General features: G+C 39.4%; 1 protein-coding gene across 1 annotated transcript in view; it reads left to right on the top strand.

Moving 5' to 3' along the window:
- The window catches only part of MAOA (monoamine oxidase A), a 53,370-nt gene extending 29,514 nt beyond the window's left edge, over nucleotides 1–23,856 (top strand). The window contains exons 4-15 of the mRNA XM_008153024.3: nucleotides 3,548–3,652; nucleotides 4,362–4,453; nucleotides 6,142–6,283; nucleotides 9,582–9,731; nucleotides 10,259–10,418; nucleotides 11,271–11,367; nucleotides 14,789–14,842; nucleotides 17,486–17,543; nucleotides 18,741–18,838; nucleotides 20,719–20,830; nucleotides 21,037–21,093; nucleotides 21,282–23,856. Of these exons, the coding sequence (XP_008151246.3) occupies nucleotides 3,548–3,652; nucleotides 4,362–4,453; nucleotides 6,142–6,283; nucleotides 9,582–9,731; nucleotides 10,259–10,418; nucleotides 11,271–11,367; nucleotides 14,789–14,842; nucleotides 17,486–17,543; nucleotides 18,741–18,838; nucleotides 20,719–20,830; nucleotides 21,037–21,093; nucleotides 21,282–21,428 (1,272 nt within the window). The 3' untranslated portion in view covers nucleotides 21,429–23,856. The remainder of the gene's footprint in view (nucleotides 1–3,547; nucleotides 3,653–4,361; nucleotides 4,454–6,141; nucleotides 6,284–9,581; nucleotides 9,732–10,258; nucleotides 10,419–11,270; nucleotides 11,368–14,788; nucleotides 14,843–17,485; nucleotides 17,544–18,740; nucleotides 18,839–20,718; nucleotides 20,831–21,036; nucleotides 21,094–21,281) is intronic.
- Nucleotides 23,857–24,907: the final 1,051 nt, after the last annotated feature.

Raw genomic sequence — 24,907 nt, 5'->3', positions numbered from 1 at the left:
TTATTTACATTGTAATTGCTTTGTTTGTAATTTCTGTATATAACTAGAGAAAGGGTTTTGGGAAAGATGGCATAACTATTTAGTTGAAACCTTTCATTCTTGATGATGAATCATCATTTATACCTGAGCTTAATGGTTATCTTTTCCCAAAGATGGGACTGCACAACTCAAGTGCCCACTGTGTTAGCTGATAGCTGTGCAAGTCTTGAGAAGAGGGGCTGAGAATAAGATGAAATACCAGGGCATGAACAAACATCCAGGAACATGCTCCCAGCCCTTAAGTATGTATAAGGTTGTAGATAACAATTTGGTAGTACTCATAAACATAGAGGGAGCAGAGGCATGAAAAATGCAAACCATAACAGTTGTGCAAATATAATAATAACAAACCCAGATGGTGGGTGAGTTCCTGGGGAAACAGCTGGGCAGAGGAAAAGGAAAAGGCTGGGGATTGGGCCCTGGGGGAGTCAGTAGATGGGAGTCAGTCAGGGTATTGCAAAGAATGGGAACTAGGTGAAGACTTGGGAGAACCAGCACATTCCAATGGGATAGATTTCTTCCTTATCTATTATGATGGCTTTTTTTCAAGGTAGAGTAGAACTATGTATGTTTGAAGAGAGCTTGGCTACCTGCATTAATTATTAATACAACACAGTACTGTCATCCTATTTAATGCATCTCTTTTTAGATTCTTTCTTTATTTAAAGCATTATTGTGAACTATAGAAAAGAAACCACTAAAAGATTTCTCTTACAGTGTTGTCACAAAACAATGGGACTAGAAGGGAGCCAAGTAATTCAAATGGGTTGGACAGACATGTTCCTAAACCAATCCAGAATATATCTGTTTGTTTTCAAAATGATTAAAGAAAAATAGTTGGCAGCTTTCCTCAGTGGCCTATGATACTTTTTAATAACACTCACTTCCTTTTGTTTAACTAAAATATAAAAATAAAGAGAGATGAAACTCTAACATGCCAATCACTAAATGTTACTTACTTACTATAAACTTGGCTTATCTTATATGTACAACAATAAAAAATAACGTGGGAGCCATAAACTGCTGTCATCTGGCAATAGTCTCCTGTTATTATGAACATTGGTAGATTGAGGTTGTGGTTTCTCAAAGGGACTTAAGTATTTTGGGCAAAATTTCCAGGACACTCTGTTCTACTGGACATCAACAATTTCTGCCGTATCAAAGATATTATCCTTTAAAGATTAAAGGCCACTTTGGAAGGGTCTGAACATTTCAGAGTACAGTACAGGCACAAAATGAACTTGACCTTTGTTCAAGACTTTTTCCTTTTATTTTTAAAGAGCAGTAGATATATGGAAGTATTCCTGAAGTTCCTGCCTCACTCTTTTAGGTTGTAAAGGCATTTCTGCTGATAAGATTTAGGATTTAAGATTCTGTGATTTTGGATTACGAAACTACTGATTCCTTTGTGAGAAAACTACGAATTACATTTAAGAGGCTGAGAAAATCTGATTAGCAGGCAGTTCTCAGCTCACAGACATCTCTGGGCCCTCCCACTGCACGACTTTGGAGATTCAAACATGCCAAAAGTAGTCTCAAGGGTTTTCTAGTGTAGAAGCAGGCCATAGAGGAAATGAGTCTTCCAGGGGCTTGTGAGAAAGTCAGAGGTGACATGAGGATGACTGTTTCTACATATATGCATTTCTTTAGTAGATTTTGGTTTTCTGTGGAATAAGAGCAGAGGAGCTAGAAAATGCTGAGTGAAATTAATAAAATCCCTTTATCAACTTGGTGCCTCTGTCAGCAGGATAATAATTAATGTAATGGTGGGTCTTTATGATCTTCTTAGAATATTCCGTGGCACCCATTCCTAAAAAAAAGATTGCCAGGCTAGGCTCTTCTCTCTCACTGAACTCTTCATTTCTGCCACTTCTGTTCAACAAGGCTAAGCTCATGGGGTCTTTAGGACCTTGCATGAAATCATACCATGTTTGGCATTGCCCTGAGAAAAACTTCATTAGGAATGTGGGGCATGTTTTGTTGAACTATATTTATAATACTTTTCTTTTTTAAAATATATTTTATTGATTTTTTACAGAGAGGAAGGGAGAGGGATAGAGAGTTAGAAACATCAATGAGAGAGAAACATTGATTAGTTGCCTCCTGCACACCCCCCACTGGGGATGTGCCCGCAACCAAGGTACATGCCCTTGACCAGAATCGAACCTGGGACCCTTCAGTCCTCAGGCCAATGCTCTATCCACTGAGCCAAACCGGTTAGGGCTATAATATTTTTCTTAATGTTCTCAGACGATTGAGCATATTTAATTTTTTTAAAATAATGTTACAAAGCAAAGATAAGTTTTTGTGAGGCTATCAGCTTGAATATAAATTCATCTTATAGAGGAAAATGTAAATTTTCCCAATTTTAATTAAGGGAAGAATTATAACAAGAACCAGCTGTTGTGAAGACTGCTGGTGAGCTTACCTAATCTCATTCTCTCCCCTTTCCATAGCTGTTTCTGTGTTCTGGGTAAAATGTCTCTGCCCATTTCTCTCAGAATATAGTTCGGCATTTTCCAAAGATGACCTTGTTTCCTCAACACCGTCTTATACCCCAGAGCTTTTTAGTCTCCATTTTTACTCTTTAGAATTATAAAAAACATGAGGGGAAGGTTTATAAGTTTCACATTTCAAAGTTCTCTCTTGGGAAGTTTAAGATGTCTCTAGAACAAGCCTATCTCAACATTTCATCAACCATATGGGAAGCCGGAAAACAATGTTTATGAGCAAATGCTTTGGGAACAGAGAATTTCCTTTCTACTAGTTCCTAGCTAATATCCCCAGGATTTAATTTCCTCATTTATAATATTGGAATATTAATAGTGCTTGCCTCTTCAGGGTTGGGGTAAGCATTACAAAAGATAATGCATATGAAGAGCTTAGGCCAGTGCCAGGCATGGAGAAAGATCTTAATAAATGTTAGTAATGATGATAAAGAATTTGGAGGCTTAAAAAGTATTACAGCAGAACAACATAGTATTTTTAGATAAGAAATCAGATCATGTAATCTGCCAAGGTTATTTGAATTTGTTACTGTGGAGGAGAAAATTATTTCTTTGTCGCTTACTGGCTGCATATATTTTTACTCAGTTGGAGTGTGTGTGCATACACTTGCAAGTGTGCACACATGAATGCAAATGCTGTTATGTTTTATGTCCCTGCCTTGATGGTCAAGAGTTTTGCTTTAGCCCTTTCTAAAAAATCCAACACAGCTATTAATGTTGTAAAGCGCACACAGTAGGCCTTCTACAAATATCTAATGTTTTATTTGATAAAAAATCAATATCTCATATAAAATTTTATAAGATATTGCGACCTTATGAAGATTTACAAGATGTTTATTTTTAAAGAAAAAAAGAATTAAGAAATAAGGCCTTAAAAACTACCTAGACCTGTTATTTTTGAGGATCCTGTTACTTTGAAAATGGCTCTTAGGTTGGCTGGTTTTGAGTTTTTAAAACGCTGACCTCACTTAACGCATTATTCTTTTGTTTTTATGTTACAGGGGAAAACTTACCCATTTCGCGGTGCCTTCCCTCCAGTCTGGAACCCCATTGCATATCTGGATTACAACAATCTGTGGCGGACAATGGATAACATGGGAAAGGAGGTAAACTGTGTGTTCATCTAGCACATGACCTGTTTCTGAAATAACTAGCAGCTCTCTAGTATCCTTCCACAGCACAGGGAACATTGCTCTGGATAATGATACATATCATTTCCAATACACCCAACAGCTCTGCAAAGTTGGTAGTATTTCCACTTTATAAACGAGGGAAATTAGTTCCAAGGGGTTATGTAATTTCCCCAAGACCACACAGCAAGGGAACCAGTATTCAAATCCACATCCATCTAATACTAATGCCTGTGTGCTTTCCGCTCTGTCACTGAGAACCTAGTGATTTATGTTCACCAGGTATCCTACTTATAGTTGTCTTACCCATATGTGATGCGACTTCAGTAGTAAAGGAGAGAAATATTTGTTTCCCTTAAGTTTTTTGTCTTAGTCTCAGGCTTTGTAACATCACTCTGTCAAACTTAAATTGGGGACTTAAAAATGGGTGTTAACTTTAAATAATAATTATCATCAAAATTTATTAATTTTATATATATATTACATATTATACATGCATGTATATGCTGCTATTGTTGTTGTTGTTATTATTATTATTATTATTATTGCAACAGCATTAGGACATAGAGTCCAAAGGGGTATCCATCCCAAACTTACCAGTTTTCAGAGGTTTTTCTTAGGACATCTTGGCAGAGCAGTGGGCAGTAACCATCACACCTGCATATGAGCCCTTCTTTCTCTGTAGATTCCAGCTGATGCACCATGGAATGCCCCACATGCCGAAGAATGGGACAGAATTACCATGAAAGAACTCATTGATAAAATCTGCTGGACACAGTAATCTTGATTATTTAAAATTTACTTTTATATTCCATTCTGATTCTATATTATCTTGAACTGCAGCATTTTTCTTTAAAAGTTACTGGGAAAGAGTTAAGAGGAAACCTAATGATTCTTCAGTCAGTAGCAACATTGAGGGCACTTAGAGATTTCAGAGCAGGTTTGAACATAAAATGAACCTAAAACATAAGTAGGAAGTAGGTGAATGAAGTAGAACTTTTTTAAATAACAAGGTTCTGTGATTTGCAATAAAACAAGTACTAATGTTTTCAGATTATATAGCAGTCAGCTACAGAAGCAATTTGGAAAGATAAAGTAATTCCATGTAGATATAAAAATATGAAACTAGAGGGACACTAGTATATTTAACAAAAATATAAACTATATAATTTTTTCAATGAAAATCTGTGTTGTTACCCAAGTTACAGATTATTCAGTCACTGTGTGGGGCTGCTATGTGAGGGCACTGTACCAAGCATTGAGGAAGGGTGGTGAATTTGTCAAACAAGGCTCCTACCCTCTTTTAGCAGGATACTGGCAGCATGGAAAAGTTACATAGTGCTAGGAGAGTGAAACAGTGAACTTGAAATGTCAGAGAATAAAGGTGGTATTCTGTTTCAAGATTGCAGTTACTGTGCAGGGAGACAGGAAGGATATATGATGTAGAAGGATGGTACCTTCCAGCTATAAACCACATTTTATGGGGTATACAAGAAGGTGGGATTCTGTGGGGGATGGTATCTTCCAGGAATGAGCCACAGTGCATGAGGGAGGCATGAAAGCATGGTGTAGAGGGGTGATATCTTCCAAGAATGAGTCAGTGGACTAAGGGGAGACATAAAAGATGGATGGTGCTTGTTGATGGTGTCTTTCAGGAATGAACCACAGTAGTTGGGGTATGGTGGGGGATACATGGATGGTGTAAGGGGATGGTATCCTCCAAGAATTATATACTGTGTATGGGTACAGACCTGAAAGGATGCATGGTATATTCCAGGAATGAGCCACAGTGAATGGTGGGAGTTATGAAGGTTAGATGGTTTGGAGAAGTTATTTTCCAGGTGAAGAGAATAGCAAACAGCTTTTCTAAAGGCTGTGCAACCCTTTGGTGCATAGGACAATGCCCAACCAACTGAGCCACACTGACCAGGGCACATGCCTGGGTTTCGGGAAGCAGCTGATTGATGGTCCACTCTCACATCAGTGTTCCTCTCTCCCTCCCTCTCACATCCCCTCTCTCTCCCTCTAAAAAAAAATTCATTGGCTATAATTTAGAGAGGCATCAAGAGGGAATATAAGAGAACCATTTAGGGATAACCAAGAGCAGCCACCATTGTAACTTAGGTGATAGTCATTGGCAGCCTGGACCAAGGTGGGGGCTGTGGAGGTGGAGAGTAGAGGATGGTTATTCAATATGTGAGAACAGATATCCTTAATTATCCTTGAGAAGCATATTGATCCTTTAGACTACACTGGGATTAGCATATTTAGAGTTAACCCACAATCCCTAAAAACAAGGGGAAAGTTTATTTTTCCAAAGAGTTAAAATATGCATTCCTTCATATACTGAATTCATGAGTGTTTTTTTATAGCCATAGAAATTTTTTGTAACCATACTAAATTGTGTTTTAAAACCATGATATCCTGTGAAGTATATCTGTATTAACCTCTTGTTCTGTGACCAGGACAGCTAGGCGGTTTGCATCTCTCTTTGTGAACATCAATGTGACCTCTGAGCCTCACGAGGTGTCTGCCTTGTGGTTCCTGTGGTATGTGAAGCAGTGTGGTGGCACTACTCGGATATTCTCGGTTACCAATGGGGGCCAGGTATGGAGTGTCCTTTTGCAAATATAACTTAATTTGAGAGTTTTGCCCTCACCCAGATCAATGTATAATAATAAAAGCATAATATGCTAATTAGACTGGATGTCCTTCCTGATGACCTTCCAGACGAAGTTGGGGCTGCGAGGGAAGCCCGGGTCCTAGTTGCTGGAGGGAAGCCGGTGTCGGCAGCCAGGGCAAGGAAGGCCTTCTCTTGCACAAGTTTCCTGCATCGGGCCTCTAGTATCTTAAAAATTGCTTCTACATTGTGAATACAAATAATTAGCAGCTTGAAATGATCCCAAAAATATTTTCTGAAAACAAAATTTCTCACTTCTTTTTCTTATTCCTGAAAATAAATTTATAGCTTAAGAATTTTCATTTTGAATTAATTAGGTCTTGGGAATTAACTTCTTTCCTTTTGGAGGTAGGTAAAATTAGGCTATTTATGTAAGGGGGGACTAAATTACTGTAATAACTAATTTCCAAAAATTTATAGTACAGCTGTTCCCCCCCATCCACGGTTTTTCTCTTAGTGATTTTAGTTAGCTGCAGTTAATTGCAGTCTGAAAATATTATATGGAAAATTCCAGAAATAACCAACTAATAAATTTAAATTGTGCATTGTTTTAAGAAGCAAGGTGCAATTTCACATCCTCCTACTGTATCCCGCCTGGGACTTGAACTGTCCCTTTGTCTAGGGTCTCCAACTATAGCTGCTCCCTACCTGTTGATCACTTAGTAGCCACCTCAATTGCTGTGGTATCACAATGTTTTTGTTCAAATAACCTCATTTTACTTAGTAATGGCTCCAATTCATATATGCCAAAGAGAAGTCACAAAGTGTGTGTGTGTGTGTGTGTGTGTGTGTGTGTGTGTGTGTGTATGAAAAACATAGTATATATATATGGTTTGGTTCTATCTAAGGTTTCAGGTATCTGTGGGTCTTAGAACATACCCCACATAGACAAGGAGGGATTACTGTACTTGTAAAATTATTGTACTTAAAGTCATCTCTGCTCCAGACATAAAGCTTTTTTTTTTTGTCCCATTCTGTATCTTATTCTTTTATGTTAACTCTTATAGAAGGAAGTGATTGTTCTTTCTTCTAGTTTTCATACAGATTTATGGCCACTCTTTCAATAGTAAATTCTACATTTTAGATTCTAAAATTTTACTGCCAACTAGAATTTGCCTGGCTCCATACCATTTCCATTATGGACTCCTCTAGCTGATTGGCTGGACTCACAGCAAACTAGTAGTGAGGCCAGAATCCTAATTCCCCAATTTTTCAGCCTCTGAGATTGTTTCAAGGTTCTCCCTTATCCAAATAAAATGGGTCTCTCCTTCCTAGGAATGTTATGCCTCAATGGGATAAGTTTGAATTAAGAACAGTTTACTTCTAACTTTGCTCTGGTCCATAGTGCAAGGGTTAGAGTCTCTGCTAAGTGCATTATTCTTCTCCTTAGGAAATATCCAGAAGCCCCCAGTTGTTCTTGTGGCCCCAAGAGTTATTGTCCATTTGACCCTTAGCTTCAGCAAATGCAAGACAGTTGCATTTTTGTATGTGTCTTTACTCATGGGCAGAAATAACGCATTGCTCCTGTAAACCTATATTTTACTTTCTGGGCTATCTTAATTCACTCAGAGGAGCCAAGAAACTTCTAGCCAAATGCTATACAATGTTTTGAAAAGCACAGTTCATATTATGATTCTCAAACAATTATCATAATATGTTTACGATGTAAAGAACTTAGATTTATTATTTAACAATTCAACCAATACTAGACATGGAGAGGTAGGCAATGAACAAGCTGAAAATAGTCTATGGTCTTTTCATTTTCACAATACTAAAATTCAAAGTAAGTCTTGGAAAACAGGTCAAATTATAAATTAAATGGTCCCAGTTTCTTGAGGAAAGACAAATCATGAATTTAGGTCTGAACTACTATGGGCATATTTTTATAAAGAACTTTGGTGGTGTAATTAAAACAATAGCTAGTTATAAAAACATAAAAATCACTGTGTGGCTGCTCATGCAAAGTTTTGTAGAGGAGCATGATTGAGGTATCTAATTGTCAAATGGGCCGCACCTCGGTCTACCTACATGTATTTCTACCTACATGTACACTTAGAGAATCTTCTAAGTAAAGTCCCCTGCTTCTTACAAAATGCATTGTATTAAGGACCTACCTTCTTGGATTAAGCTGGCACCATTTCCATGGTGAGTATAGCAGATCGCAATGAGGCAGAGCACTTAGAGGGCTGCTCAAGGGAATTTCTTAATCCCAGTGTTTGGAGGAACAGACAGGTGCTTAGCTTTCACCTTGCTGGCCCTGCATTGAAACTTCCAGACATTTTTTGTAAAAAGCTAATATCTGAGATTTAGATGCTTAGAACGTCATTGGGTGATGACCAGATGATTTACAAGGGCTCTCTGAGCCTGTTCTCTTGGAGAACACTTTAATCTGCCTGGACAACCCTTGGCTAGAGCTTTGAGAAACCAAAGGGAGTTAGAAACTGTATCCCCATTTCAATAAACCTAGAAAAAATACTGATTTTTTAAATAAAAGAAACCATATCCCTTGGGGGAAGCACAGCACCTCCCAAGGTTTCCTCCATGCACTGCACTCCTGGGCACTGGAAGCCCACAGACTTGCTGATATTTGCATTCAGTCAAGGGACCACTGGTATAAGGGGACATTTCTTTTGATTCTGTCACTTTATAAACTAGGATCTGCTTTTCATTGCCAGAAACTGCAGAGCATGTTAATAGAGGTCTCTTGCTAGACTTTGCCTCTGACCTAATGAATTCTTCCAACATTTAAGTCAGTGGTTCTCAACCTTTCTAATGCCGCGACCCTTTAATACAGTTCCTCATGTTGTGGTGACCCCCAACCATAAAATTATTTTCGTTGCTACTTCATAACAGTAATTTTGCTACTGTTAATGAATCGTAATGTAAATATCTGTATTTTCCGATGGTCTTAGGCTCTACAGCAGAGGTTCTCGCGATCCACAGGCCTAAGACCATTGGAAAATACAGATATTTACATTACAATTCATAACAGTAACAAAATTAGAGTTATGAAGTAGCAACGAAAATAATTTTATGGTTGGGGGTCACCACAACATGAGGAACTGTATAAAGGGTGGCGGCATTAAAAAGGTTGAGAACCACTGGTTTAAGTGTACGGAGGGTGAAGGTATGGCTTCTGGCTTACTGGACATTTTCTAATCAGTGGCAAACAGGATATTCCTTCCTTGGGCTTTTATAACGTTTCCTGCCTGCCTGCTCCTGTAGGAACGGAAGTTTGTAGGTGGCTCTGGTCAAGTGAGCGAACTGATAATGGAGCATCTCGGGGACAGAGTGAAGCTAAGTCATCCTGTCACCTGTGTTGACCAGTCAGGTGACAACATCATCATACAGACGTTGAATCGTGAAGTTTATCAGGTAATGCAGTCTAGTCAAAAGGAGCATATATTAAATAGGCCTTATGTCTTCCGTAACTTCTGACCAAATATAATCCCAGCAGTGGGATAATTAACCTTTTGCACTCGGGTGTCAAGTGTGACTCGACACGGTTAGCATTGAGATTAAAATTACTCTTTGAATGTATCAATAATTTGAAATATTAAAAAATCCAAATAAATAAGGTTGTATGAAAAGAAACTCCAGTTTTTTATTTTACTGCCACGCTTTGTAAAATCTGGGGTATTTAAAAAATTAAATCCCGAGTAGAATAAAGGAATCGAGAAAAAAGCAAGCGAGTGCAAAGGGTTAAAGCTGCCATGTTTCCCACTTAGTCTCTTTCCAATGACCAGCCTTGGTTGACCTGTCTTGTTGTTTTTTCTCTTATAGTGACCTCATTTTGTATGCTGTTTCTGCTCAGTATCATTCAAAATGATAAATATGTTTCACACTCTCTGCAAATATTCTGACTTATATTTGAGGTGGTATTTTGTGTTTGTGTCTTTTAGTGCAAATATGTAATTAGTGCCATTCCACCCGCTCTGACGACCAAGATTCACTTTATTCCAGAGCTGCCATCTGAGAGAAACCAGTTAGTGCAACGTCTTCCAATGGGAGCTATTATTAAGTGTATGATGTATTACAAGGAAGCCTTTTGGAAGAAGAAGGGTAGGCTGCATTTATTCATGTTTACATTGTACTAAGTGAAGAAACTGTATTTTTTTAAGGAGCATTATACTAAACACTGAATAGAAAAAAACTAAGTGGTTTCAAACTGATAGAGAAAGGAGCAGAAATCCCAGTTTGTTCATTTCCTCATAACACAAAATGACCCCAAGAAAACTTGCTGGCAGTGAAAGAAAAGGAAGAGATCCCTCTAGTTGCATGGCCACCATTACCCTGGCTCCTGGCATATGTCCTCCCACTTATTCTTCATGAGCAGAGTGAGACAAAGGGCCATCATGGAAAAAGCACTGCTTTGAAATCTCACTTTCCTGGGTTTCCCTTGCTTACTAGCTGTGTGGCCTGTGGTGTGACACTTCACCTCTCTTAGCATCAGTCTCTTTGTGTCAAATGGTAACAATGAGACCTACTCTCAGATTATTGTGAAGGTTAAATGAGGCAGGTTCTGGGCAGATATGGTAGCTATTGTTGATAAGCCTTCTGCTCATACTCAGAGGATTCCTTCCTGCCACTTCTTCTATGAGTACATTGGGGTGATTCACTCTAACACACCCCTGTCTTTCCCTATGTATTCCAGGGTTCCAAGATCATCTTACAGTTTTAGTCATGCATTTATGTAAAGGCCATCAAGATACGTCATTTTCTATGTGTCTGGTGAACAGACATCTTGTATAATCAAGTGTGTGTATTTGACAGGAAATAGATTATAGGGTTAGGGCAAAGACCAATAGTTTAAGCTTTGCCTTTCCCTTAGCAAAATAGTTTATATGTATACATTTCCCCTTGAATCTCTGATGAGGTGAGTCTCAATAGCCTATTGATTTTCTTCTGGTTAAGACTACTGTGGTTGTATGATCATTGAAGATGAGGAGGCTCCAATTTCAATAACCCTGGATGACACCAAGCCAGATGGATCATTCCCTGCTATCATGGGGTAAGTTAGAGCTGGGTGTTCTGCATTTTCCAAATGGTGTTGGTGTATTGTTGTGGACACTGGCAGAGCATAATGTTTTCGAATTGAGCTCAAGCAATGATAAATAAGCCTACAGAAATCCTACCTAATAATAGACAAATATGCAAATTGACCGCACCTTCGCTATGTCCAAGCCACGCCCACCAACCAATCAGGATGTGTATGCAAATTACCCCAACCAAGATGGAGGTTAATTTGCATATCAAGACAGCATAGAAAGAAGCCAAGAGCTGCAGGAGGGAGCAAAGCTGCAAAGAAGCAAGCAAGCTGGGGGGAGGAGAAGGGAAGAGTGGAGGCGGGGTTGGGGGAGAAGGAAGGAGAGCGGGCGGGCTGGTGGAGAAGGGAGAAAAGCAGGTGGGCTGGCGGAGAAGGCGGGGCGGGGGAGAAAGGAGGAGAGCAGGCGGGGCGGGGTAGAGTGCAGCAGGAAACCCTATTGCAGGATTCTTCCTGCAATGGGAACGCTAGTACATAATGTTTCTGTGTATTAAAATGTTCGAGTAATATTTTGTACTTAGCACAAAGAACACTGGGAAGCTGTACCCAAATTGACACCATTTGAATTTGTGCCCATATATTTTTCCTCCATAAAACTTACATATTGGTGGCAATGAAAGACACAACAAAATAGGTGGTATGGTAAACAGCCCTGCCTAGAGATAGAATATCCACAACCATTCTGGAATGAGAACCGTTTTATCCTATAAAATCTTCTGAAGTTAGGCTTTCTGGGATTTCTCCATTGCAAGCATTGCTACATAGAAACTGTTACCGTGTTCATTGTTGCCCTGGGATATAAAATGGGTGTCTCATTGGGAAGTGCAGTTTGAAGCAGAGCCAGGCCTCAAGTAGATGGCAGTTTTCCTGGTAGGTCACTCCAGGGCTGTCCTTGACCAAGGATGGTGCAGCGAGAAGCTCTGTGTCTGGAAGAGGAGAGCTCTCCTCCTCTCCTCCCAATCCCATACACAACTGCTCTGCCCTTTGAGGACTAGGGGTCCAGAGAGGGAAGGGGATTGCCATAGACTGCTAAGTTGTGCCACAGTCTCCCAGTTGTCATGTCTTTTAGCCCTCTTCAAAGCTATCCAAAGAAGAAGGCTATTTATTCTACCACATGACAGCAAAAGAAAACAGCTCATCTAGCGGTCAAGTGACTTAGGGACCAGTGATTTTCTCCTTTTCCACTGCGAGAGTTGAGCTCATGCATATGGCATCTTTGAAGGGAAATTACCAAAACAAAAGGAGCCAGACCCATGATCCAAGGGACTTAGAGAACAGGCTGGGCTACCAGGCTGCCAACAGAACATTCTGTAGTTCTCTGGCCGGAAAAGAGAAGAAACAGCACCAGCCTCTCTTGGAATGGCAGGTGCTCACAACGTAATAACCACAGTCACAACACATCTCCAGATTGTTTGTGCAGCTCGGCATCCCCTTCTCTATGCCAAAGGAAAGCAGCCGGCAGACGTAGAGAATTTAGGAGACTCAATCAAGATTAGCCCACTTGGGGATGGAAGAACAGTGGTCTTCTTCTTGCCCTGGGAGTTAGACATTGTAGCATCTGCCCTGCTGGGCTTTCTTCAGCTATATTAACAAGGACACGTATAGCAGAAGCTGACAATTCCCAGATGGCAATGGGTTATTTAGGCAGTTTCTAAAACGTTTTATCTGGACTATTGCCTCCACCCTGTTCTTGCCTTGAAACTATATTGCCTCCACCCTGCTCTTTGCTCTGGGCAAGGAAAGCCTTGAAGATAGGAGTATTCATTGCCCAGTATTGTGTTTGTGATTATTAGCGCTTTTTGGAAACTAGAAAGGAACTTGTACTTTAGAACTGTGTCATGTTCCCAACCCAAAGCCAATGTGTTTGATTTCCTCAATAAAACACCAAAGAAATGTAAAGGATAGTTGTCCATATAGAAGTAAATCAAAGAGGTTATTTCATTCTCAATTTGAGATTCAACAGAAATAACCACCAACTGCCCTTTAAAAAAGAAACTATATAAAGCACCCAAGATCTAAACAGGTTTTTTTTTTCAGCTAAATGATTTAATCTTTCATCAGATATTGGTGATTTCACTGAAATAATTACATAAGTCTAAAATTATAGATTCTTACATAGACTTAAAATTTAACTAAAATCATTACTAGCAAGACAGAACATAACGTTATGATTATATCCCATAAAGTACAATAGTTCAAATTTCTTAAACACTCTACAACTTCATCTAAAATACTGTTCTCTGGATTAACACAAATATGTTTTGTATTTTTGCTTCCCAGAATGATCTCAAATAATAGCTCTAAGTGATTTGCCAATCAAATTGAGAAACAATTTAATTAGGAGGTGAGGGAGAGGACAAAATACTGGTTTTTAGCCCTTGCATTTTCAGTCCTGATCTTTTTGGCTAGAAAATACAATTTTTAAACCTTTTAAAATGGAGATACAATATCATTGTCCCTTAACTCATTTGGATTTTTAAAAAATTATTTTCTAAGAAAAGTATAACTAAGGATTTCTTGTGACAATTCAATTTTTTAAAATATACATGCTATTAGTGATATCAGTATAATAAATAGAATCTGTTTGATTAAAGGGGAACAGATTATAACTGAATTTTACTAAGTTATTAAATTTGGAGAATGTGCTAGGTGAGTTTCCCAGGAAGCCAACTCAGAGAAGGAGATTTGGGTGCAGGAGGTTTGTTGGGAAGTGCTCTGGGGCTTTCTATCTGTGGGGAAGGGAAGGAATCTGGATCTGGCAGAGGGAGAGATTGGTTTCCAATGTTGATCCGGTGGAGGCCTAAGCCATCCCACAGTGAGCTCTGGAGCTGGATGACCCTTCAGAGGTGTCCTGCATTGAGGCAAGGGGATGGGCCTTGGACCCACTGCACTCCCAAGCTAGTCATTCTGGGGAGAGGCAGGTAGTTTTCTGCTGCAGAGTGGAATCAGCTGTGAGCTGCAGGCCATGGGTGCTTGGTCCTGAAGAGGAATCTGGGTGACTCACCAGTACAAAAACTTATTTATTTTTTCCAGCTTTTATAAAGTATTTAACAGAAGGCAGTAGTCATTATCAGGATAATAATTTAATGCAACATTAATTTTTCTGTCATTTGATTTCCTACTGTATGCCAAAAACGGCAAAACTTTCAGGGTAAATATTGATAGGACGCCACCTGTCATTTAGAAGCCCACAGCTTAGCTGAGGTTTTGGATACAGAGGCAGACTGAAGACAGCATGGCATTTGTTCTAGTAGAGATAAATATTAGGAGGATGTGGGCGGTTTCGTTAATTCTGAGTATATGGAGGCAAGAACACTTCAAAAACAAGAGACATCTCTTAAGATAAACCATTTTCACCTAATCGTTCAAATGTAACCTGTCTTTCCAGCTTCATTCTTGCTCGAAAAGCTATCCACCTTGCTAAACTTCAGAAAGACCAAAGGTAAGATTTTACTTCTCAAATATATGCAGTAGGTTAGCTTTATATTGTGTTTTTTGCGCTAACAATATAATAGTATTATGAAAAACAATAATTCACTAATTCTCAAAATCCTAATAAATCAACCTTTTGTATTTTGCTACAGCCCCTTGACAAAGTCCTTATCCATAAGCTTATATTAATTTAGTTTGCATATTTGTCTTGACTTTTATAGTGGTTGAGAAGTCAGGGTTTTCCTGTAAGATGGATGGAGAAAAATTATAAAGATGTTAGCTGTGAAGAAAGTTTTAGAGGCTCAGTCCCAATCACCTTGCAAGACCATTATCCCTTTAACTAAGGTTCTCTGATATGCACTTTTTCTGAAAAGCAAAATCCATACATATGTGTTTCAACCTGTTTCAACTCACTCAATAGAGAAAGAATTGTGGGTCCAGTGATAGGGAATGATTTGGCGAAGGCACATCTAGCTTATCACAAAGCCAGGAATGGCATCTAATGCATACTTTCTTTCATTATGCCATACTAAGCTTGACATTTTCTTTTGGATTTCCTGCTTCCCCTCTTTACTAATAGTAAAATAAATATCAGCCTGAGTGTAGACATTGGTTATGATTCCAAATGGTATCTGAACTTCTCAAAAGATTTTATACGACAAAACCTTTAGAAGTCTGAATATGTCATTGACTAGAGCAACAGTTCAAGAACCCACTGTATCAAAATCTTCCATAGAATGTTTGATGTTGTGTGTATGCCCACACACACACACACATGAATATTACACAGCAATAAAAAAGAATGAAATCTTGCCAGCATGGATGGACCTAAAGACTATTATGCTAAGTGGAATAAGTCACACAGAGAAAGACAAATACCGTGTGGTTTCACTTATATGTGAAATCTGAAACAAACAAAACCAAACAAACCCATAGGAACAGAGGCCAAAGGGATGGTTGCCAGAGGGAAGGGTTGCAGTGGGATGGGTAAAAAGGGGAAGGAGAATATAGTCACTAATATTGTGATAAGTTTACATGATGACAGATGATTACTAGAATTAGTGGGTGATCACACTACATTGTATACCTGAAATTAATAGAACCAATATAAGATTGTGTAACAACTATACTTAAATTTTTAAAAATGTTTGGAAAATGTATTTTTCTGAGGATGATAGATTATGATTCGGTAGGTTAGAAGTGGGGCCTGAGTATTTTTTAACAAGTTTTTCAAGTGATTGTGATGAGCAGCCAGATTTAGAAACCAGTGGGTAAATTCAACTACAAAGTGATTTACACAGTGACCTCTTTGGCCATCATTAAAATATGTTCTCTCATTTTTAGAACTCAACTAAACAGTCAGTGTATTGCTCCAACATCCTTGTATTACAGACTTTTCCAAAAATTTTTAATTTTAATGGGAGGAAAGAATGGGGAAGAGAATTTCCTGATATATTTGTATGAACTTATGTTTGACTCAACTAATAATATGAAATACAGTAAACAATGACATATTTCTATTATAACTGATTTATCACTCATGAATGAAAAATTAGCTGCAATGTAGGTTGATTAGATTTTAGGTTTCACTCTGTTTTAATAAATATTTTTTTAAAGATTTTTATTGATTTCAGAGAGGAAGGAAGAGAGAGATCAATGATGAGAGAGAATCATTGGCTGCCTCCTGCACGCCTCCCCACTGAGGATTGAGTTCGCAATGGGATTAAGTATGTTTCCCTTGACCAGAATCAAACCCGGGATCCTTCTGTCTGCAGGCTGATGCTCTATCCACTGAGCCAAACCAGATAGGGCTGTTTTAATAAAGATTTTATTGTAAAAATAAGTTAAACCTCATTAAGTTTTTCAGAATGATGATCAATATTTTGCTTTCTAATCGACTCAGAATGTTGGCATTATTCCTTGTAACCTCATGTGAAGTACGTAAGTATCAGTCATCTATATCTACATCATAGAGGGTACCATTCTAGGCTGAGGATGGATTTTCTTTTAATAAATTTTTTATTGAGCACTTACAACAGGTGGGATACTCAGAAGAGTTGAACCTCAGCCCTGTCATTAATTAGCTGAGTGATGTGGAACAATTCTCTTCAGTGCACTGAGCCCCAACCTTCTCATCTCTAAAATGAGGGGCTTGGATTAGACAGAGAGAGACAGAGCATAGGTTTTTTAAAAATACATTTTTATTGATTTCAGAGAGGACGGGAGAAGGAGAGAGAGATAGAAACAACAATGATAAGAGAGAATCACTAATCGGCTGCCTCCTATACACCCCCTACTGGGGATCAAGCCTACAACTCGGCCATATGCCCTGACTGTGATCTCTTGATTCCTGGGTGGAAGCTCAACCACTGAACCACACCAGGCAAGATGATAGTAGTTTTGAGAGTACTTCCAGTTCTGCCTTTCCTTTATGATTAGTACAAACAGCTCCTTGAAGGGAAAACAAACTTTTCCTGTCTGTACTGGAACTTAAATAGCCACCTAATGTTGTGTGACATCACCTCAGGACTAGCATTTGTCTCTCCCTGAAAACGTTCCATGGTAAAATGTTGGCAAGAGCCCTGGAGCTAACAGTGTTTATTCTATACTCATAAGCTATTACTTTCTTAACATTTTGGTTCATTTTTTATAGAAAGAAAATAATCTGTGAGTTGTACTCCAAAGTGCTGGGAAGCGAGGAAGCTTTACAAGTAAGAACACCCAGCTTTAATACCTAGCAGGTTGTTCTGAATTTGCTCCAAATGAATAAACAAAGCAGGTTCATGTTTTCTGACAGTCTTATGAAGAGAGTATAAAGGGATATGCTTACTGGAGGTGTAACTTCAGCAAGTACAGGTCATTAAAAGCTGCTGTCAGGTGCAAGCAGTTTCTGATGTAGTCATCCCTTGGACTATTTAAATGTTCACTGAATAATTGGCAACCAATTGTAGTCAGAGCCTGGAGCTGCAGGGATTATCTCCAGGGTAGATAAGATCAGTTCCCAGAAGTGAGGGCCTGTCCTCTCCTGTCAACGTCAACTGACTGCTGTGAAATAAAATCCCAGATACTTTATTATTTGGTGGTGATGGCACAGCAGTATATGCTTGACAAGGTAACTGAATGTAGACTCTCTGCCCAGGTCAAAGTCATGCTAATTTGTTTTCCCATTTGTAGACTCAATTCACAGCTCATTTAGGAATTTCAGTGCTTTCAACCCACCACTGAAAGCAATCATGAGCATGAAATTCTTTCTGAAGATCCTACCAGGTAGCTTAGGGCTCTTTTAGGAGATTATCTCTGGACTGTTCAAATAATAAATTTGCAGAATGTGTTAGGAAAATCATAGGAGGTCCGCTTACGTCCCTTGAGAAACATCTTCATCTTTAATTCTCCCCTTTTTATCAGAATTTCTCTCATTCACTTTTCTAGCTTAGATAAGTGGTTCTGAAAAAGTAATTCTTAGACACTGCTTATTAATTCTTAGACCTCCTCCATCCACCTTTTTTTTTTTCAGCCATAATGCTAGGTGGTTGGGGAGGAATCCATCTATTCTATTTAGAGAATCCAGAGATTTGAGCAGACTTTTCCAGGGCCTGATTATTAATGGGATTTCCTGTAGACTTAGGTCTACTAGTAGACTTCAGAATCTGCCTGGAGGTGTTCTGTGCCCAGATATTGGAATGCTTCACGTCTCCCCTAGTCAAGAGGTTGAGAAAGTCAAAGTATACATGGTACCTCACAAAAGACCATTACTTGGTTCTGTTATGTTTCCCTTATTGTGCTAGAAAAACAGGTCCACCTTTTTAAAAAATGTAAACTTTTTGTTAAATACACAAGAGCCTTCATTGTTGACTGATAGAATTTCAGCTTTCTCTTTCCTTTGGAATTTTCTTCCCATTGAACTTCAGCCAGTACATTATGAAGAAAAGAATTGGTGCGAAGAACAGTATTCTGGAGGCTGCTACACCGCCTACTTTCCTCCTGGCATTATGACTCAATATGGAAGGTACTACCCAGACACTATATCGATTAATACAAGACATACACTAAACTTACAATATAAGCGAAGTTCAACAGGAATTTTAGAAATAGTAGTCAGCATTCCTATTTCTAATGTCATAAGCAGTCAGTTTGTATATCTCTAGATGTCCATAGAAAAACAAGTATATTGGTACATAGAACAATAGCTGTCAGCACAGAGATCAATAGCAGAGTACTGGTGAGGATTTCAGATGTCAGCGGTACATATGAGAATTCTGCAAGTTGCAGTGTCTTCCAAGAGGCCTTCTTGAGTTCAATTAGACAAGTAGTCACACACTACCACTCTAGGCTCCTGGGCACCAGTCTATATAGAAGGACATGGGCTAAACATGTCTTGCCAGCAGACATATTCATCTTCAGGGGGAGGCACCTCCATTGTATACAGCTAAGGTGTGACGAGGTGATAGCCAGCCAAGGTGGAGGATTCCATCTTGGCTTAGAAGCCCCATAGGAGCCATTGTCTCTTGTAACAACCTCATAGGCATGGTGTTCAGTGTCCCTGCAAGGGGCACCACACTCAATGAAGCTCAAAATGATAGCCCCCTGCTAGGTATTTACAATTCATGCCAGTCTTCCCAGCCCAGATGCAATTTATCATTGTGGGGCAGTATTGCCTGATAACATAGATGGCATTATACCTCCATCAGGTTTTTAAAGGTACAGAGCTAGAAAGTTAACTGAAGGTCACATTTGTCATGAGGAAGAAGAATTTATTAACCCTTTCCTTACATGAGATTTTTTTTTTATTAATTGAATCAAATTCTCGTTAGCGATAGTAGGATTGAGTAACTGGAGTAGTTCTGAAGTCTATAAGATGGGACTAGGATCAGCAATAGATGAAGTAAAAAGGTTCCTAAGTTGGAAAAAGGTATGGCAGTAGGTTGAGGTGAAGGCCTTCGGGATAGAAATGTGCAGCTTGGGAGATTTTCTGAAAGTGGCTGCAGGCATGGTAGGAGTCAAAGCCAACAATGTCGGAGAGGACAGTTGCCCATTCAACCCAGCCCTTCCGTGGTTCTCTTTGGCAAGAACTCTTTGTAGAGAAGGTCCAATACCCTGCCCTCAGCCATTTACAGATAAATTCATAGACACTAACTGTACAGAGTATTTTTTAAGGAGACATACATATAATCCCTCAGGTCCTTTTTTAAAAAAATGTGTTTTTATTGATTTCAGAGAGGAAGGGAGAGTGGGGGAGAGAGAGAGAGAGAGAGAATCATTGATCAGCTGCCTCCTGTACACCCCACACTGGGGATCAAGCCTGCAACCCGGGCCTGTGCCCTGACCAGGAATCGAACCATGACCTCCTGGTTAATAGGTCGATGCTCGACCCCTGACCCATGCTGGCTGGGCTCCCCTCAGGTCTTTTCTTTGCCAGAAATCATTTAATCTTCCTGTCTTCCTACTCGCCAGTATAGTTATTCCTGACAACTTGGGAGTGCCTGCATGGCTGGGGTGTGCCATCAGATGTGATCCCTTGCAGAATTCACCCCTTTGCAAAGACAGTGTAGAGAACAGAATGGACTACAGACATAAAACATACAGCAAATAAATCTGACTGGATTTAATGGATGTTCTTATATTCCAATTCTGGATGGCTAGGAAAAGGTCAACATCACCTGTAGTGATTGATGATCTGACAGCCTGATTCTCTCTGGCTTGAAAGTAGACCCTTGGGTGCAGGCCCAGGAAATAAGGAAGAGCCTTTCACCTTTGGCTGAGTCACATGGAACTTTTTGAAACAATTTGAGTTACCCTGTCTTCTCTGGGATAAATGAGGGCAGCAATTGACTCATTAATCCTCAGTGCCTTCTCAGGTAACTGTGTGACCTCTCTGTTCCCTTGAAGGATAATTCGAGAACCAGTAGACAGGATTCATTTTGCTGGAACGGAGACAGCCACACATTGGAGCGGGTACATGGAAGGAGCTGTTGAAGCTGGAGAGCGAGCAGCTAGATCGGTAAGGGAGGAAGCCAAGTCACCCTCCCTCCTGAGTCTAGCAGTGTTTTTGGTATCTGGCCTTTCTAGATCTTGACATTGATAAATCTGTATGTCTACTTCTCTGCCCCTTACTCTACTTAGGGGGCTCATTGGTGGCCAGGAGGGCCTTGGATCTGTCAAAATTACAAAACCTCATTTCACAATACCATTGCCACTTTCTTTCAGATCTTGAATGCTCTGGGAAAAGAGACAAAGCAAGACATCGAAGAGCCTGAGTCAGAGGTAAGTTTGTCAGCTTCATCACCATAGACTAGTAACTACATGAAACATGCATATCTTTCATCTTCTAGCCTCTGGTGTAATTGTAGGTGCCACTCTCCAAAGCATATTCGTGCACTATTTTACAGCTATGTTTTGCCCCTCTGTTACCGCAGAAGACTTCTGCTAATGATCTATGTTTTTTCATCTAGGATGTCCCAGCTATTGAAATCACACACACCTTCTGGGAAAGAAACCTCCCCTCTGTGCCAGGCCTGCTCAAGATCATTGGATTTTCCACATCAGTATCTGCCCTGTATTTTCTGGTGTGCAAGTGCAGGCTGCTAGAACGATCCTGAAGTACACTCTGTGCTTACTCTTCTCCAGTACCATCAGAAGGAAAATGTTGACAAATTAATGGCTGTGTCTCATTAGACTATTGTTAAGTGCACTGGATGTAACACCTTAGTTTAGTCTGTGTTAAAGTAAAAACAACTTACAGAATCCCACCTTAAAATAACCGGTAAAGAGCATGCTCCATCTTATTTGTCTGTGTAGACTAATTCATGTTGATTGGTAGAGTAAAATCTTGTGATCAGTTTCTTACTTTCAAGTTTAAGTGCTCATCAGAAACAAGTTCTGTGACCTGTTCTTCTTTCCTTTAACATAAAATGCCTGGTGATTGCAGAAATGAAACATTTAACTTTCTGTAGAGGTTGAATAGGTGAATGCCCAGGGTTAGCTTGCCTGTATAGTTTCCTGTTTTTCTTCTTAAAGAGGAGAGTGTTTACCAAGGCATAATGATTAAATTGACTTTCTGTGGCTTTTGTGCAGCTCTCCAGGTGAGCAGAGTGAACTAGTGACAGGGTTGTCCCCATGAGGCCTCGCTGACTAGCTCTCCATGAAGCATCTTTTCTTCCTGGGAGATGGCTAGACATCACTTCACTCATCATTGATAACATTCTCTGCCAATTTCAAGAAAGCAGTATATTCCTTTTTTTTTATTATTATTTCAGGTAGATCCTGGCTGTCTGAAAGCCCCTAGTGGCATATATTTTTTCTTTTTTCATATGACCATAATAGGATTACAGATCTGTTAATTTAAATATGTCTTTAACATAGTTAGCTTTAGAGTAAATGTTAGCATGATAATTTCTCTCAAATAACGGAAGTAGACATTAAACATTTCTTATTGTTATTTGTTGAGACTCAGATACAGAAAGGAAATTAGGTCTCTGTATTATAAATTCACTTGCCTTAGTTATTAAATTTTCTAAAAGACATGAAATTGAGTGATTTCACATATGAACACTAAGTTCTCTAAGGAGTAATGTGGGCCAAGAACAGTGCCTACCTCTTGTCTTTCCCATTTTAAAAACTGTCAGAATTTGAAAGCTTCTTCCAAAGGTGTTAGCCACAAAACACATATTTTCTTAGTATCAATATCTGGGGGGAAATATCAACACACATGTGATCAAATAAAGCAGTTGAGAAGGTTCAGTGGACTCAGGTATACAAGTGGTGGATATATAGTCACACCCTATCCTGCATCATCAATGAATGATAGCTGAAACTTACTCTTTTATGTGCCAAAAAATTTAAATACAAATATCGAAGAACATCCACACATTAAATAAGCTAGGTTCAAAATATTTTTTCTCTCAGGTCAGTTATATGCCTCAGTTGTTTTATCATAGAGTGATAGATACCATTGTGTTTGCCCCTCCACAAAGTATCACGTTTGTTTTATAGCTGTTGTCCACTGCTTCTTCTGTCTTCTCCTGTATTCAGCGTTTTCCCCCCATATCTTCGTTATCTCCTTACACTCCTTAACCTAATCTGTTTTTTATCGAATGGGAATTAAAGACTGCCATAGGAAACCAACCCAGGTTTATTACATAATTAACCTTATCATAAGTCCAAAATTAAGTAATGGCCCTGGTGTGAGGACTTAAGGTATTTGTTTTGCCTATCCTAAGAGCAAAGAGCAGGGTTTTTATGCTGCTCTTTGCCTTGCATTTGAAAAGTGTTTTAGCTAATTGAGTTTTGGCAATGTCTTGCATATGTTCTATTACATAAGGAGGTGCCACGTATACCAAACCGCTTAGAGGTCACATCCCTGACCTATTTCAGTTGTTTGTTCAGTTAATGGTTAACTCAGTCGTGACACACCTTATGGGGAAAAATTAACTGGCAAATTTAACAAGTAATTAGGTTGATAGGATATGCAAGTCTTGAATGTTAAAAAACCCCTTAGTATGCAATTACCCTCTTCTCAAGCTTTTTAGAAAAGTCCTATTAAGCTACAGATAGAATATCAAAATGGATGTCAGTCCAAATGTGCATAAACTTGAAATCAGAGCTGAGAGCTCCCACCTTATAAGAGATTGTTCAACACCAAGATACCATAGGTCTTTTCTTCAATCCAGAGAAACGAGTTAGTTCAAGCAGCTGATAGTGGGTTGCCCTGTTAAGGCGTCTTGTTTCACAGTTCTGAAGACTGAGTTGGCCTTACTCCATTGTAAGATCAAGAATTCCATTGTAAAAGTTATCCTTTTTTTGGTCATAACCGTTAAGTATTTGTACAACACTGAAGAAAAAAATTGTAAGGTCATGAACTACATTTTGTTTGATTGTGAACTTGATGCCTAATGTTCTGTCTGAAATGTGCCCCATTGCTACCTGTGGGACTATGCATATGTGTGTTTTTGTTCTTGTTTGCAATTGAAATATGCTTTTGCCTGTATGGTACTGTTTCATTTCTTAATAAAGTGCACTGCCACCTGACTCAGACCTGGCTTCCCTATTTAGTGGACAGTCCCAAGATTAAATGGCTCCTTATGGCAGGAGGTTCCAGTGAGGCATTGTTTGTGGATGATGGGTTTAACAAGCCACTTTGTATTGATTCCAACTTCGCATAGTTTGGCTTTCTCTCATGTATTATCAAGGTTTCCTGGGGGCTGATTAAATTTTAGAATATTGTCTGCCTGGGCTATAATCAGTCAGTGTAGTCTGGTAGAAGCTTTCTCACCTAATTAACTTACAACAATTCACTTTAGTTCTCTGCCTAACTTTCCCCATCTGGAAAACGGTGAGTTGTACTTGATGGCTTCTAAGGATTCTTTTAATGGCAGCATTATGGGATTTATGTATTTGTTGCTTATCAGTATCTACAGTAGACTATGTGCAAGTCACTCTGCCTTTCTGTATCTTGGTTCACTCCTTTGCCTTAGGTTAGGTTTCCTGGAAATAGACTCTGAGATGCAGAGTCAGGGCAGAAAGTTTATTGAGGATAACTCCCAAGTACAGGGATGAGAAAGGCGGAATTAGACAGGAGTTGACCTTCAAAACAGTTGCAACTGAGGCCTCAGCAGATCCTAAGGAAGACCTGGGAAGGCCCTTCAGAATTATCCCCCACTGAGGCAAGGGGGTCTGGCTTCTGCATCCCTTCATTAGCCATCCTCTGGGAGGAAGTGCTTCTTTGGGTGAGGAACTGCAGCTGTGAACTGCCATCAGCTTGTATTCCCAGCAGCTGGGGGATCCAGGGAGCGGCACCCACAGCATCCACTTTACTTGCTGCGAAAATGTATGTTGCCCTTTGTCATGTAAAGGATGTTGTGGACTTAAGCTTTGGGTTTTATAGATAGAATAGAGCTATCGCTGTGGAATTGCCCCTGTTAGATAAGGTGATTGCTTTTATTTTTTTAAACTTTAAATTCTTTATTGTTGAAAGTATTACATATGTCTCCTCCCCCCCCCACTGACCTCTACCCTGCCGTTCCCACCCCCCAGCACAGGCCCTCGCCCCCCCTAGTGTCTGTGTCCATTGGTTATGCTT

Source organism: Eptesicus fuscus, chromosome 1, assembly GCF_027574615.1.
Source record: "Eptesicus fuscus isolate TK198812 chromosome 1, DD_ASM_mEF_20220401, whole genome shotgun sequence".
NCBI classification, from domain to species: domain Eukaryota; kingdom Metazoa; phylum Chordata; class Mammalia; order Chiroptera; family Vespertilionidae; genus Eptesicus; species Eptesicus fuscus.
The sequence above is the reverse complement of the archived record's forward strand: the minus strand, read 5'-3'. Positions and strand labels throughout refer to the sequence as shown.